Source organism: Ictalurus punctatus, chromosome 12, assembly GCF_001660625.3.
Source record: "Ictalurus punctatus breed USDA103 chromosome 12, Coco_2.0, whole genome shotgun sequence".
Taxonomy (NCBI): domain Eukaryota; kingdom Metazoa; phylum Chordata; class Actinopteri; order Siluriformes; family Ictaluridae; genus Ictalurus; species Ictalurus punctatus.
Window position 1 is genome coordinate 30,036,909 of NC_030427.2, and position 17,629 is coordinate 30,054,537.

Here is a 17,629-nt window from a genome sequence, read left to right on the forward strand (position 1 = left end):
AGAGGATTCTTTCCCCACGATAAAATATCATTTCTCTAATAGAGTTAGGAGAATGAAGTGAAGTGCATTAGAGAGTAGAATAGGATTGAAAATGCTCTACCGTGATCCCAAACAGGACTGAATGGCGTTGTCCATGTGTTGTGTATAACACGGTGTAAAGTTTACCATTCTGTATAGACGCTAATGACGGTTGTGTGTGAAGATGAGCCGTTTCTGAAACGCTCAAACCACCCCATCTGTCTCCAATGACCACGCCACGGTCAAAGTCACCAAGATCGCATTTGTTCCCAATTTTGACGTTTGACGTGAAGATTAACTGAAGCTCTTGAGCTGTATCTGACCAGGAATTTACTCCTGATTGTGCTCCTGTCACATCATTGGCTGATTAGACAATCACTCAAATGTGCAGGTGTACAGGGGTTCCTAATAAAGTGGACAGTGAGTGTAGTATGAACATGAAGACCCAATGAAAAACAGAGATTAGTCAAATGTTATTGTTTTAATTGTAAGTTAAATTATGGAGTTACAAATGCATAAAAAAAATACACCCATTAATATATACTGACAATTTAAAAACACTATAAATATCAAATCCAAACAAGAATTTCCTGAATGTAAATAGACAGCACTCGGTAGGGGTGTAAACCTCAGGCTTTCACACGATATGTTACGAGTCACTGGATTCTGCTACTCTAGTATACGATACAATTTAGTAGCCTTTGATTTGAAAGTAACTGACTTCAGAATCTGAGGTAGGCTTACTGTTAGTTTGTAATGACTTTATTAGCCTATTAGCCTGTATTATTTTTTAACCATCAGATTTTCACGCAATCGTCGTTCCATCGCGACATTGCCGTGCTTAGCTGAAGTTAGTTCATTAGATGACATTTTATATTTGCATTCATTTATTTAGAGTACAATTTTGTGAGTGTGAGATTTAATACATTCAGATAAACATAGATTTATAATATGCGGTGTTAAATAAAGGACTTTTTTCTACTGATTTTAAAATAATAAAACAATAAAGTGAATAAAACTGTTCCAAAATTTGTTAAAAATTGAGCTCGGGTTACTAATCCGTCATTAGAATGTGGAAAGTCTATATTTTGCTTTCCACTGAATTTCAACATGAAAGCATTGATGCTGCATCCTTCTAGCGAATTCGGACCAATGGTTGTCGCCGAACAAAACACACACTGACTTTCTCACCATCAAAATGAAAGCATTTTCAGATCTCTTCTCAACTATATGCGTGATTCCACAGATGAGAGAAAGCTCCACTGGGCGGCAGAGAAGGCAGGGAATGTATCGGAACAAGGGCGGGAATTAGCTTTGGAAGAAGCACAAGATGGCTGCTGCAGGAAGTCCCTGATGTGACATGGCAAAGTGTGGAGCAGCCAGCTCTCCACCAGCAAACCACCTCCACGGAGCCCTGAGCAGCAACCAAGCTCAATGGGCAGTTCCTCAAGGTTGTTTCCTTGTACATCCAGCTTGGAAAGGTACCTCAAAGAGCCCAATCCCATATTCAGGGACCCTAGGGAGTTGTTGGCCAAATTCAGAATGCGCAACTCCTTGCAGTTGGCAAAAAGTGCCTCTGGAATTCTCTCGAGCCTGTTCCTGCTCAGGTCGAGCTCAGTGAGGAGAGTGAGTGCCCCCACTTCAGCAGGCAGTTCCTCAAGCAGGTTCCCAGCTAGCAGGAGGCGCCGGAGTCGATGGATTGTGAAAAGAGCTGGTGGAAGACTCCGCAGCTCATTGTGTGACAAGTCCAAGAGCTCCAAGGCCCGCAGGACTCCCACGCTGGTAGGAACAGCCAGTATGCGATTGTGCGCCAATCGTAGGCAGGAAAGACGCCTCAGATGCTGCAGTCCCAGCAGTTCCTCCAATGTCCTTAGGCAGTTGTGCTGCAGGTCCAAACTGCGCAATCCTGTTAGCGATAACAAAGCAGAAGGCAATCTCTCCAGCTGGCATCCCTGCAGCTCCAGTTCAGTCAACCCCACAAGACGTCGCAGTCCTGTTAGCACCAACAGCCTGGCACCTTCGTTGTGGATCTCCAAATGCACCAAGCTGCCCGCAACCTCGCTCAGCTCTGATGGGATTCTCTGGAGCATGCCACGCAACGCGAGGACCCGTAGGTGGCGCAAATAGCGTAGGCTGCCCAGCGCCCAGCCACGGCTGATAGTGCCCTCACTGGCCACTCGTCCACTCAGGTGTAGCTCCTGCAGGCTGCGCAGTGAATACACCCAGCCAGGGATCTCTGCAGCTTGGGTGAAGGTGAGGTGCAGAGACTCTAGACGCTCCTGGAGGACTATAAGTGCACCAGACTCCACAGTAGCTGAGCAGTGGTACAAGTGAAGTTCCCTGTGGAAAGAAAGTGTTGGTTTAGGTTTCATTAAAACAAAAACAATTTAATAATAAGCCTTCCTGATAGATTAACTACTTTAGATGTTCTGTAAACAAAGGCTATGACTTGGTTGTCAAAAACCTTCCCATGCTCTGGGATGCCACAACCAAACAATTTGTAACTAAGGGAGTTTTCACATTTGGTCCAAATACATGACCTGTATTTGTCATGGGGTTCCGTTCGGTTGAACCGAGCCCCAGACCACCATTTTCAAGAGAACCAGGGATTGGTTCTGTGGACCACACCTGGGCTCAAAAAACAGCAAATGACCCAGGGTCTGGAAAGAAACTCAAGTGCAACCTGGAAAACAACCTGTGGATTACTCTTCAAACCATCACCTCAAGGCAGTCATATTGGAGATCTGTGCTGTTAGCTTAGCATCTCCAATTAACTCCAGCTTCAGCACTTCGAGCTGGCTCAGGGTGAAGAGTGCAGGAGGGAGATGAGGAACGGCCACCAGCTGCAGCAGAGCACGCCCCTTGTGATCGGAGGTTATCATTGAGCGCAGACGGGCAGCGTTCCAACGACGCTCCAAGTTCTCCTCCATGAGCCGCGTCTCACTGACAGGAGACAGGAAAACTGAGAGACGCTGAGCCAGCAGGGGGTCGTACTGATCCGTCATGTGTAACAAGAAGGCCAGGTCATTACACAGGTCTGGAGCGTCCAACATGGAACCTATTTCACGCAGATGCTGGAACGAGTACTGTCTCAGAGACCTGGGAATGAGACAGAGACTTGCTAAAATGTCAGAAGGAGCTGTTGATGAGTACGGTGTGATGAAGTGCTACTGAGCAACAGAGCCAGTGTTGACAGTTCTTATTAACGTAAGAAATGTTAATGGCAGCACCACAGGAACCTTTTCAGGAACCAAGTCATTTTTTTTAGGTAATCTGTAGCAGATCCTCTGTTGCTAGTTGCTCAATAGCACCACTTCTATTGATGCTCTAATGAACCAAAGAAAATGTGGACATCAGTCTGAATCTAATAAGAGAGCAGCAGGTGTTTTGTTAAAAGAGACACTAATCACATTTACTCACTTTGTTAGCATTCATCTCCATGCTCGACTGAAAGCTTGGAAGGAAAGATTAACAAATGAGTTAGTATCATTCAGCAGATCAACTAATGGTTAACAACTAAATCTATTTTTCCCCATCCAACTTTGACTTCTGAATCAAATTTATTTTCAGTTTATTTATTGGTTATTCACAGCAAAATTGGCTGTGCTCTCTGGGTGGGAGGCGCTTACTCTCTCTCCCCTATCAGTCAAAAGGACAATAATCAACTAAGTGTTTGAGCTTGTGTATGTAAAGGAGGGCAGATAGCATTTTCCTCTGAGTGTGTTATGGTCTAATGTGACAAACCATGAGGAGCATTTAAAAAAAAGTGGTTTAATTGGCAGGTGACCAATTTGGGTAGAAAATGGGGGAAAATCCGAAAATGGAGAAAAAAAAGAGGCTACATAGAGACAGCTATGAATGGCGTTTTAGCTGATGACAATACAAGGTCAAGGGCAGTGGTAGCTCAGTGGTTAAGATGCTGAACTATTGCATAGAAGGACATGAGCTCAAACTTCACACCACCAAGCTGCCACTGTTGGGCCTCTGAGCAAGACCCTTGACCCTCAACTGCATACGTGTAAGTCCTTTTGAATAAGGGTGTCTGCCAAATGCCGTAAACGTAGAGATAAAGCTAAGAAGATACTTGCCTATTCATTGTCCTAATAGCACCAATCATAAAACTGAGAATAAATTCTTGTATAAAAAAAAAAATCATGTACAATAATTACATTCCTTCCTACACTAATCGGAAGAACGATGGTATTTATATTTGCTCTAGCAAAACAAAATTCTTATTAGAACTACTTTCTGTCATAAATATTATGTGCCAAAATATTCCCTGAGGAATATTTTAAATGAATGCAAATCAGCATACTTGAAATCAAATTCCTTCTACCACCAGAAATAATATATATTAATTTACAGATATACAAAATATCTATAGCATATTTATAATATCTACAATATTAATTTTCTTTTGTTCTCAGTCCACAGGAACTCTGTTGTCGCGTGTGTTTCCCTGAAGTATGAATATGGCCATAATTTTGAATCCAGTGTTATTTTTTTTACATGTTCACGTTTTCATGAAAGTCAGCAATCATTTTGGAGGCCACTGTATATTTCTGTAACATTTCTTGCTGCTTAATTTTAAAACGCTGTCCTATTTTTTCAGTTTCTTTGAGAATATTTACAGCAGGACCCATGGACTACAGTGCAGAAGGATACACAAGTCTCAGAGTAACAGTGCTGATCCAGGATCAGTTTCCCTTAGTTTTCAGCCAAATAATGACAATTATATAGTCAAAAGGGACCTGATTACAGATCTGTACTCGTACTCTTGGTAAAATATTGCTCACAAGCGTACTTGTGGAAAATCCAGAAAAGGGTGTAGACACCCAGCAGGCCGTAAAGGCCCACGAGACAGATGTAGGCTTTCATCAGTTTGCGCAGGACAGATGATAGCAGGTGGCTGCACTGAAAGGTCTGGTATCCTGTTAAAGCGTGGGAATGGGGCTCGCAGGTGTGAGTAAAAGAGATGGAACCCAGTAGAGGTGTGGTGTAGCTCACAATCACGATGAACTTCAGCACTTTGAACACCGTCTGAGCTGTGTACACCTGAGAGAAAGGAGACAGGGGACCCAGGTTTACTATTACCTAACAACCAAGGCAGAATGATATATACCTGGAATTCTGAACCTTCTATTGACCTTGTAAATGATATTAGAGCTCTCGCAGTGTCCCCGGAACCTGCGGACTCTCTCAAACAGAGCTCTGGCCAGTTCTCCGTCACTCCGGTCCAGCGTGGGCCCGGTGCTAGAACCTTCTGGAAGAACAGTAGCTGCCTTATGCAGAGAAGCTGGTTCTAGGATTGAGGTAGAGGACAGTGTGGAGCAGTGTGACAAATTGGATGGACATGGAGAAGGCTGGGTGGAGGTACTACCCATCCTGGCCAGCAGGGGGCTGTCAGTCCCGGAGTCAAGGCTGGACTGTCGAGTAAAGAATTTAGGAATGTGTGGCACTTGGGTCCTTGTCACTTTGTCCTCATCTGATGGGTGACTGTGATGTGCTCTGTCCAGCTTGGCAGCATGGGAAAGTGCCCTGGAGGTCCAGGGCGACTCACAGCACTTGGCAAGGATGGCTAAAAAGTGCTCAATGCGGGCAGATGTGAGCGGAAAGTGGAACCAGAAGGAACCACTAGCCAGCAGGAGCAACGATTGCAGTAAGGTGACATAGGGCAGGAAGCGTGAGAACCACGGCAGAGCTTTGTGGTAGCACACGGTGCTCACATAGATGTACTGCTGGTAGTCAAGGTCAGTCCGAATGCCTGTAGCTAGACTCCTGGATATGGGGACATTTGACGCAGTATGAGGTGTACCAGGACCTGAGGGAATTCCAAAAGAAGCGCTGGAGTTGCTTGAGGTGGAGCGTATGGGGACACACACCACCCCGTCCTGTGAGAGTAACAGAGTCCCGGCCAGGATTGACACCATGAGCATGAGGAGCACCAGATAGTCCATGAAGACCTCCCACCATGGCTTCAGCAGCTTATAGTGACCCTGTCTCTCAGTAACAGACCAGAGCTCTGACAGAGTGAACATCACCTTCACAGAGGGCAAGGGAGAGGATAGAGATTAAACAACTACATCATTAAAATCCCAGGGAACACAGTAAATATTAAAAATGTTCAACATCTGGAAAATTTGCACTGAAAAAGAAAGAATATGATGAACCACTGCTCCAACGCCAGCTCAACCTGCTGATCAAATATAGAGTTATTGCATTATCGGCTTTCTTTCTCTCAGTAGTTTGCTTTTTACCCACTAGGATAGCGTTTACTCAATAGGTTAGCTTTGATCTGTGAGGATAACATCCACTCGTGAGGTTAGAGTTTACTTGCTAGGCTGTTCAGAAGTACGGAAGCCCTAAGAGGCCATGCATTATTAGTTTTCTGTCTTGTTTTCTCGTGATCGCCACATAACAAAAAGTTGTTTCCTTGTGTCCTCGACTTCATTTTCTCGCGATCTCGGCACAACAAAAGTTGTTTTCTCATGACGTAATTTTATCATGAGAAAATCTTGCGCCTTGGGAATGGGACCGGTGTTGCCGTCTGCGCCATCGCGATCACCATCATAAATGTAATAATTGGCCGCTGAAGAGATGGACTTTATCTCCACATTAAGACTGTCAGACACTAACGTGGAAGTCGTCACTCACTGACAGACATGGAGCTGTTTCAGCTTGAGTGAGTCCCTGATCAAAGTAAAAACGAATTTGTTCATCCACGATGCTGTGGGATTGCGCTAAGCTTCTGCTGCCTCCACAACGAAAAAAACGAGAAAACAAGAAAGAAAATAAAATAATAAGAAGCACGGCCTCTTAGGGATTCTGTATAGAAGAGAGATTTCAAGCAGGAACAGTTTTGATAAAGGTTATGTGGAATTAAGGAGCGATATCTGCCTTGTGATTGGTCAGAGTAATGCATATGCTTTTACCCAAGATTAGCCCCACCCACTTTACAGTGAAATTACAGTGAAATGATGAAGGAGTGTAGTTCTGGAGTTGAAAAGTCTATTATTATTATGATTATGATGATTATTATTTTATTATGATTATTATTAGTAGTATTATTAGTATTATTATTTGATAATACTATTATTATTATTATTATTATTATTATTATTATTATTATTATTATTGGTAGTAGTAGTAGTAGTAGTAGTAGGAGGAGGAGGATACTGTAGCCTAAGGCTTAGATTATATATACATAATATTTTATTATTATATATTATTTCACAAAAAAAAAACGTAATATTTTTCTCACTTGTTTATTAGATTAAAAAAAACCCCCAAACATATTAAAAATAAATATATAAATATATATGTATATATACTTACTGCTAGGAAAGTGAGAAAGTTTTAGTTGTCCGACATGAACAGCTTTGGCCGCTTACAGAGAATCACAAAATGAATGACATGGGCCGAATCCCAAATAGCACCTTACTCCCTAGAAAGGCGCACTATGGGGTGTAAGATAGACACCGCGTGTATAGGGCAGTAGCTAGCCGTGCAGTGCACCGTGCGGAGTGTACCAGACCTGTAGCCCGGCAGTAGTGCACTAGAGTAGGCAGCGGTTTGGGACAGGGCCGTTAAACAGCTGGGGCCGGTGCAGTCCGGTTCGCTCGGGTCCGCTCCTCCGTGAAGAGGGAGAAAAGAGTTTAAACACTTTTTAGGACGGTAGTGCGCATGTTTGGGCGTTGTCATGGCGACTCGCACGCTCGCGACCTATCCTCGCGTACTGTTTCTGGCGTACTAGTTAGTGGAGTAGCACGCACGCGCAGGAAAGTGGAGCACGTGCTCTGGGATTCTCTTTGAGGTTGCTGAGGTTGCCATGGCAATGGGGCAAAAGCCGTTAGGACAATACTGTTATTCACAAACAGTGTCGGAGAAGACAAAAATAAACAACACACACACACACACACACACACACACACACACACACACACACACATATATATATATATATATATATATATATATATATATATATATATATATATATATATATATATATATGAAAATTTTTTAAAATGATATTTATTACAAAATGTAACCTGTTCCCTTTGTTGTCGTTTTCAGAAAATCCCTCTAAAATGACGTTGTTGTTAATTATTATTATTATTATTATTATTATTATTATTATTATTATTATTATTATCATTATTATTATTATTATTGTTATTGTTATTATTATTATTATTAGCCTACTATACAAAATAGTACTGACCAAAAGTGTCTTAAAGCGATAAACTGCAGGTCACCTATTTGTATATGACCAGCAGAGGGCACTATTACATGTTCTACTTTTAAAGTTGTCGGTTAAAGTAAAGAGGGACAGCCCCTTCCTCTGAAACGCTGAAACTACACACACGTGTGGCATGGTGTGAATAACACTAGACAAATGAAACCACCCTGTCCTACACGCAGGGGTGAAAACAATAATTAAAAGGGCAAGTAGGGAGGTCGACGGGGCACTGGTCACCCATCACAATGCATCATGTTTCCTCGCACCACATAATGATACTTTACAGGGCACTGCATCACTTATTGGAAGGGCACCCTAGAGGGCACTTCATCACATTTTCAAGCACATAGCAGTACCTTAGAGGGCACTTTATCACATTTTCTAGCAGTTAGCAGTACCCTAGAGGGCACGTCATCACATTTTCTAGCACAAAGCAGTATCCTAGAGGGTACTTCATCATATTTTCTAGCAAGTAGCAGTACCCTAGAGGGCACTCTGTCACATTTTCTAGCATGTAGCACTACAATAAAGGGCACTTCATCACATTTTCTAGCACACAGCAGTACCCTAGAGGACACTTTATCACATTTTCTGATGCATAGCAGTAGCCAGGGGCACTTCATCACATTTTCTATCACATAGCAGTAGCCTAGAAGGCACTTCATCACATTTTCTCACACATAGCAGTACCCAGAGGGTACGTCATCACATTTTCCAACACATAGCAGTATCCTAGAGGGTACTTCATCACATTTTCAAGTACATAACAGTATCCTAGAGGGCATTCCTTCACATTTTCTGACACATAGCAGTACCCAGAGGGCACTCCATCACATTTTCTAGCACGTAGCAGTACAATAGAGAGCGCTTCATCACATTGTCTAGTACATAGCAATACGATAGAGAGCACTTTTTCACATTCTAGAAGTTAGCATTACCCTAGAAGGCACTTCATCAGATTTTATAGCAGATAGCAGTAGCCGAGGGGCATTTTGCAGCATTCGGTCAACCACGGGGGAACTCTTATCCTATCCTCTGTCCCATCAACCCCCTCAGTCTGCCCGTGCCTATGTCCAAAAAGTGTAAGAGAGCAGTAGAGAGATAGAGAGAGAATGGTTACAGAATGAAACAGAATAAAGCAAGAAAGAACAAAAAAAATGAAAGCCAGAAGAAAGATGAGACGTGATAGATGTTTTTTTTTTTCACAGGACAAGGCAGGGCCATCACACATGTCACACAGTGCCATCATTAGCAGTAAACAGAGGTGTGATGTTAACTCTTTAGCAGCAAGACAAAAGAAATGATAGGTCAGTAATATACAAAACATGTTCAGTTCACGCTTGTGCTCGAAACACACTATCTGAAAATCTCAATAAAACCACAGCAGCTCACATACACAAAGCGATGCAAAGCGAGATTCAACCTGATGTCAGAAATCTGCTTTGATACACAAAGCTTATGATGAGTAGGAGTCAGAAAATATAAATGTGTGTGTGTGTGTGTGTGCTTGCATGCAAGAGTTGCTGTCCTTCACTGGACTTGTGGTTTCACACCTCATCCTCTCTTCAAACAATCTCACCCATTAACTCAGAGCAGGGCAAGGCAGGGTGTGGTGAGTGTTACAGAAAGCCCTCACATACACACACACGCCTCTTCCAAAAATATCATGCACACACACACACACACACAGATACAGGTGTCAGCACTCAGAGGCCAGATTCGGATATCTGCAAGAATACATGCAAGCTGAGTAGTGTAACTCTCAGATTCATCTCATCGCAGCTACCTTCACGCTCATCATATTGTGCGCATCTGTGTGTGTGTGTTTGCATTAGAATAACACCAAAGTGTAGATAAGAGGGGAAGTGTTTTGCAGAGGACAGTGCGACATGAAACATGCAAGCAAACCCTAAAATAAGCCTTACAGAAAAGACACACGAACTTCACATAATCGCACGTGTGAAATTTCACACTTTATGCGTTTCTCACATGCAGTATTTATTTTCACATATGATTTTTTTTACACTTATAACATGTTTATTTTTCATATGTAAGGCATCAAGGCATCTCTCTCTGTCTCTCTCACTCTTTAGATATATTTACACATAATAAACATTTATAATGTACTCTTTTTTTTAACATGTAGGTCACAAGGTTTCGTTTTCTTCAGACGCGATTTTCTCGCAGAAGTCGTTCTTTTTTCTACGTCCGGTCACGTATTATCCAGACAACGCCAGGCGCGTTTAGTTGAATTCCCATGTGCGATTTAAGGCCGTGTCGAAATGCACGATCGCATAATCATTCACATAAGCGCATGTTAAAACTAAAACAACAACAACAACAAAAACGCGTGATCACGTGTGATCACGTGTGAAATGGATGTGATGTTCCTGTAAGGGTTCCTGTTAGGATGCTCTTGTTCAGGCCCTCCCTGCTGACAAAAAACCCCCAAAAAACAAAAGAAACCATCATAGAAATTCTAATGGTTTCTATTACATATACCAATACAAACCATCAGCTGTTAGCCATTTAAACCATTACCATTATAGGTCCATAATGGTGTCCGACAGACATAAAAATAGACCAATCGATTACCAGATTCCATTAAAACCAATACAATTCCCATTATAACTATTAAAACCATTACAAATTCTATGAGGGTTTCTATAGTTTATTGTTTATCCGAGTTGCAAGTGATTTTTCTTACGTTTCTACGCCATCTTCTATTGGACAGGCTCGACCTTTGACCTGGGTTACCTGGACAGCTGTTAGAGGCATTTTTTTATGATGTGTACACCTTAAATGGTGCCACAAGTTGTAGTGTTTGTCAAAGGTTTTTAAATGAAATCAATGCATTTGCACCAGTATGAGATGTAACCAGTGCAATGAATTAGGTTTCATACCTAGTTTTAGCTGGGTGTTGCATCTCAGGTCTTTAACACGGTTTTAAGACAAAAAGCTTTTGTGTTGTTTTCTTTTTTGAGGCTCGGCGTTTTTGGTACCTCATACAGGATTATCTCCTGAATCGGAAGCCATTTCTCAGGTCCTGATCATCTCAGAAAACTGCGCTTCACCTTTGACCTCGGTGAACAGTAATGAAGAAATCTGTCATGACCTCATTGTGAGAAATGCTCTAATCCAGTGTAATGATGCTTATCGTCGTGCTGACACAACCCACACAGCCAGTCATATTAGTCATCTGTCCCTCCTGATAAAGGCGCGAGATATTTTTATGGTCTTCTTCATGTCTGTTTCAGTGGCTGGATCATGAGCTGGCTGCTTGCACAGCAGCACCATTTTATAAATTCTGACTCATGTTCATCGGTTTATAATTTTGAGATTTAAAAAGAAATAAATGTCTTGTTTTGCTTGGCACACACTCATGAATAGATTGCTCTCGTTTTTAATCAAATCGTTTATGTAAACAGAATAAGGTTTCTGTGTACACGTCTTAGCCTGGGAATATTCTGCAGAATAGCTGAAAAATATATTTTAAAAGATTTTTTATTCAATGTAAAAAGAGTCCATATTCTAAAAAGAACCGATTTAGTCGATTCCGCGTGATTTAAATATTGTTAAACTGCATCGCCTGGAGCATCCTGCTGATCATTTCAGCCGTCATGTCGTCCTCCGTTACTGTCACGCTCTTACTGTTTTTAAAAAGTACATAGCGATCCATATTAGCTGCACTAACGCTAATCATTACTCTACCTTCATTCTTTTCAGCCTCAAATTTACATTTTTTCAATTCAATTCAGTTTTATTTCTATAGCGCGTTTAACAACGGACATTGTCTCAAAGCAGCTTTACAGAAACATATAAACACAGGATAGAGATTTTAAGTGTGTGGAGTTATCTCTATTGAGCGAGACGGTGGAGACGGTGGTGAGGGAAAACTCCCTGAGATGATACGAGGAAGAAACCTTGAGAGGAACCAGACTCAGAAGGGAACCCGTGATCATCTGGGGAACGACGGATAGTGTGAGAGTAAAAGAAAGTTCATTATGGTGTTTATATGAAGTCTGTTTGTTGAACTAGTCCACTGTTCACTAAAGGAGACCTGAGTGTAAAACTGCATGTGGTAATTGCAGTCCCGAGGCCATCGCAGCAACCGTAGTCCCAGCGACCACAGCGAGAACGTCCATGTGGAATTGGAGTCCAAAACCATTTCCATGCTACTTCAAGCGGTACTGTCCTCAGCGATCTCCAGGCTGGAGCCTCCAGTTGCAACAAAATGAATCTGAAATGATAATAAACAAGCAGAGGAGAAGCAAAAAAAACAAACAAACAATGAATGCAACATACGCACTCAGAACCCGTTACTTTTCTAAATACTTTGATAGTGAGAGGAGACATATTCATGCTAATGTACGCTTTTAATTGCATGTTAATATTAATTTTACACTTTGAGTGACACGTCAATGCTAATTAAAATTTTTAGCGACGTGTTCATGCTAATTTACATTCATAGTCTCTCAGTTACTTTAGTTACTTTGGCGATAATCTAGAAAGCAGCGTTGTGGACTCAAGTCACATGACTTGGACATGAGTAAAAAAGACTCGTGACTCGACTTTGACGTTGACCTCCATGGCTCGTGACTTCGCTTGGACTTGAGCCCTTTGACTTCTTAAGGTTTGATAGAACTTGGTCAAAGTTGAGCCGTTCAGGCAGACGGGCCCTTTGCGGCAGCCATGCTCCCACACACAGTAGCTTTCACCTACAAAGATTGTGTTTGCACAGAGAAAAGTGTTGCAACATGTAGAACCTGTGGTTTAAGAACATCAGAATGCAAAAGCAACAACTTGAACCGATAAAGACGAGCACTCTTAGTGAAAACAGTACGCAGGGTGACCCAGACGTCTCCACACATGGGGGAAATGAACACTTGTATTGAATGTATTGAAATCAGTCTCATGGCTGGATTGGAAAGCTGTCGCAAGGTTGCAACGGCCTTTAACGGGAAGCACGGCGAACACTGTTGCCAAACGTATTAACCGAGAAGAAGTGGACATCCATGAACATCCACTGACGAAGGCGCAACCAACGTGGTGCCGGCAAACACAGTCACTAACTGTATGGAGACTTTTGGGACACCTTGTACACCTCATCTCAGTTTTATATAATAACCGCCAAGAACACATTATGATTTGTTTAGGAAGCGGAACGTAAAGCTGGAACTTGACTTGGGGCTTGTGAAACAATGACCCGATGGTCCCACGTCTACTAGAAAGACACGTTATTTTTTATATTAAATTCATAATGGATTTGTTAATAAACGCCGTGCGGTAGAATCCGTCTTCTCCTCATGACCACATGAGATTTCAGCATCGGTGTTGTTAGCTCAGTCACGATACTCAGATTATGTGCAGCACCTGAATTAGCACTGCATGCTAACGTTAAGGTGCTGATGCCCATCAAGGAGGAGGATGGAATCGTACACAACTGCTTTCGTCTCCTTCCCATTCCTGGTTTTTGCTCTCTAGATAACTTCACTAGAGCTCAATGCTGTTTCTTGACCATGTCTGGACCTTTTTTATTTTTATTTTCCTTTTATTTATTTATTTTAGATTTTAATGTGTGTTTATGAAAGTTTTTTTTTTTCTAATCTGCTTCTTGTTTTGTAGCGTTAGCACTTTCATTACTTAGCAAGCTTAAGTTTACACAAAAGTAAGGATTGATCTGCAAGGTGCAGAACGTTTCCTGTGTAAACCACGTTTTAAATGTTTATAGACTCTCAGAGGAAAAGGGTACTAAACTGTACCGTTCGTACCTTGTGCACCTTTCATAACAGAAATGTGGATGTAGTTTAGCTTAAGAAAACCCCAAACATTTAAGTTATAACATAACTGGACTGTAATCGTACCTGTTAGAGTCAAGCTTCATTGCAGTCTCCTTTACCCACCACTGTACTGTATGTACAATGTGTTTATTTGACATGTATGGAAGGAGGCTGGGGGTTAATTTACCTCTGGAACCGTGACTATGCCTTCTTGGAGATATATCGGTGATACCCAACGTGGCCCCCCAAAAAAAAGTCCTTATTAAGATTGGTTTTCTTACAGCTGGATGATTCTACATAACTGGAAATGCCCCGAAATCCCAGATCTGAAAGATTGGATTGACGGAGTGATTGAAATCGGATAATATGCGTAATAAAGGGGGAAAAAAGTTTTTTTTTTAAAAACAAAAAAAACCCCAGCAACAACATGGGATCATTTCTGGGAGCACATGAAAATGGGGTAAACGAGCAGGGCTGTTTAATTTCCATGTTTTGATTGTACTGTATTCCTTTAATAGTGGCGAATGGTTGAATATACAAAGGTGCTTATTAAATGATGTGGTGATTGAGTGAAAAAATGAAACTGTTGCTCAGTGACTGTGGTATAAGAGCTACAAAGCACTTTAGGATGAAAACAATCGACAGCAAGTCTGCAGATGATATCTTCCTACAGCAGCACGACACGTTTGTATTAATTGTACGGAGGCTTGTTTCTGTCAACACATTTTTTCCCGCAAGTCATGAATACAGGAAGGGTTTTGGTTTATGGGTCTTTCATGCTTATATCTGAATTGGAGTCCACGTGTATCGTGTCACAGAGTATTCCGCGTGTGGCTTGGAGCTGTGCCCGGTGGGTTTATACGTCTCAGATGGATGAGTCGTGGGGATGTCCAGGAACCTTACGATTCGGTTTTGATTTGTAGAGGTGCTATAAAATGACGCAGGGCTACAACCAGGTCTCAAATACAACACGCAAGACCTGGAGAGAGACAGCAAGACGTCTCTGTGCAACTCAAAGGTCTTGAGTACAGGTGAAAGGCAGCGTTCACACACCCCCGGCCTCCCACACACTCTTCTCAGAGCAAGAGCAAGAAAGTCCAGAAAGAGAGACGGGGTGAGAGGATGAGAAAGGAGGATGAGAAATAGCGAGAGATGAAGTCAGCTATGTCTGCCCACACCGAGCCACTAATACAGAATAGAATAGAAAATGTAACGGGATTTCCTCAGTGATTGTGAGAGATTATTGCATCGAGTATATTACATTGTAACAACAACAGCATGAATTCGATTGCTCTCACTGATTTATTATCATCATTTATGATTTAATTAAAGAAGTATGTTTCAAACATAAAGGCTCTACTAATAAATCTGTTACATATATTAATAAGTAACAGCCATAAACAGTTTTATTTATTTATTTATTTTTGTCTATATGTCCAGTCACCTCTTTTCCATTTTCCTTTATTTATTTATTTATTTATTTATTTATTTATTTATTTATTTATTTAATGCATATTTAATGATGTATATTTTGCTTGTGTAGTCAGCAGGCAGATGAGGGCAGAGCGCGAGTGAGAGAGAGAGAGAGAGAGAGAGAGAGAGAGAGACAAAGAGAGAGGGAGTGTAAAGTGTAAGCAGTTGGGTGTGAAGATGGCAAGAACAAGAAACAGTGTGATAAAGGAAAGAAAGAGGATGAGAGGCTGAAAGGGCAAGAGTAAGATGTGCTGTGGGCCGTGGGAAAGTGACACACTGTGTATTTCAATCTTCCCCTCATTCCCTTACTCAAACCACAGCCTTTACCAATAACCTCATCATTTACACAAACACACACACACATACACACAGCTCAATATCACCACTGAGACCACTCAGAGCACCAAAGCGCCCATATGATTGTAGGTTTACTCCTCAGAAACCACATGATGTCAGTATGTATGTGCACTGAGTGATGGTACACAATCACTCCGTCTCAGCCGTAGAGTCTATACGGCATCGGAAAGTTTTCTTTAAATTGAACTTTTCGTTTTTTTTCCACAACCGTCAGCGCACATTTTACATGTAATCCTACTGCAAGCAGCTGCTTTTAAACCGTGCGGCTGGAAGGGGTTTTTTTGGTTCCAAAGATGAAAAAAATTCAACTTTTCAAGTACTGTGTGACGTCAAGCGCTTTTTTTTTAAACTACTGACCAATCAGGACAAAAGTTGGGGGCAAGCTAGAAAAACAAACATGAAGGATGAAACATCTGTATGTAAAATGATACACCACTTGAACTGAGGCAGTGAGGCCAAAGCAGACACTTTGCCACTAGATCTGGGAATTACTATAAGCTGATATTCAATACGACCAATCACTAATCACCACTATTCCGAATGACCAATCACTGATCACCACTGTTCGGAAACAAACAAACAAACACCGATCACTATTGTTCCCAGTGACCAAGCACTGATCACCACTATTTCCCTAATTTCTCCATCTGGGGATTAATAAAGTATTATCTTATCTTATTTCAAATGACCAATCACTGATCACCACTGTTCCCAGTGATCAGTCACTGATTACCACTCTTCCCAATGACCAAATCACTGAGTGCCCTTGTTCCCGATGACTAATCACTGATCATCATTGTTCTTCATCGACCAATATTCAAATGAGTATGATGATTCATTGAATATGCAAACTAGCTTATGACATCATCTGATGACTTCTAGTGACTTCTCGAGCATGCATTAGCTCCTTTCCCACAAAAAGGCATTCAGTCAAAAAGACAAACAACCTCCTCTTCGGCAGGCGCACTGATCTTTATTTCATCTGCATTACTGATATCAATAGATATATTCTAACGAGCAAGATAGGCTTTTTAGTTAGAAGATACTATTTAGGACTGATAAGATCATCATTATGGTTATGAATATTTTCTTCTTTAGTTTCGCATTGAAAGAAGATTTCTGCTACAGTTTCCCCTTTAGTCAAGCAAAAATTGTACTTGTGGCTGCACAGTGAAATTTTATTCATGTTCAGGAAGTCATGCCGTGTCCTAAACCGCATCAGCACATCTGTGTGACGTCACGGAACAACTGGATGCAGACTTGCGCAGACATTTACATGAGGGATTTTTGGGTGAGATAAACTTCCATTACTTGTTAGTTACATTAGTACAAATCTGAATAAGCAAATTTCAGGTTTCTGTAACGTTGCTGTGCGACATCACTACACAAATAAAACTGAATCGAACGAAACCGTGTAAAATATTTCGATTCCTCCTATGACCTTTAAAGAGGGGTGTACAGACCGCACCAGCTCTTCTTAAACATTATTGCATTCAGTTGTATTTTCATACCAAAGAGAACAACATCATGGCTTTGGCATGGAACATTCAAATACTTCTCACAAACACACAACCCCCCTTCCTTCTCAACCCCAAACCCCTGACATTCAAGTTCCTAGAAAGAGGCATTGTTGGCAGGCAGGAAAACAAAGAGATCAAGGGATGAAGAGAAGCCCACCGAGCTCCCCCACTACATGCCCCCCGCCCCGTGCCCCTCCATCTCCCCCAAAACGCTCCACAGCTCTTCTTATCCGCAGAAC

At 41.7% G+C, this 17,629-nt stretch overlaps 1 protein-coding gene across 1 annotated transcript; it reads right to left on the reverse strand.

The window, feature by feature from the left end:
- Positions 1 to 480: 480 nt before the first annotated feature.
- Positions 481 to 7,758, reverse strand: si:ch211-106h11.1 (volume-regulated anion channel subunit LRRC8D). Its single transcript, XM_017481595.1, has 5 exons — positions 7,354 to 7,758; positions 5,166 to 6,059; positions 4,823 to 5,073; positions 2,740 to 3,117; positions 481 to 2,358 (listed from the first exon to the last, which is right to left on the reverse strand). Exons 2-5 carry the CDS (start codon positions 6,054 to 6,056, stop codon positions 1,245 to 1,247), a joined length of 2,634 nt encoding a protein of 877 aa, XP_017337084.1. The 5' UTR covers positions 6,057 to 6,059; positions 7,354 to 7,758; the 3' UTR covers positions 481 to 1,244.
- Between the last annotated feature and the right edge of the window lie 9,871 nt (positions 7,759 to 17,629).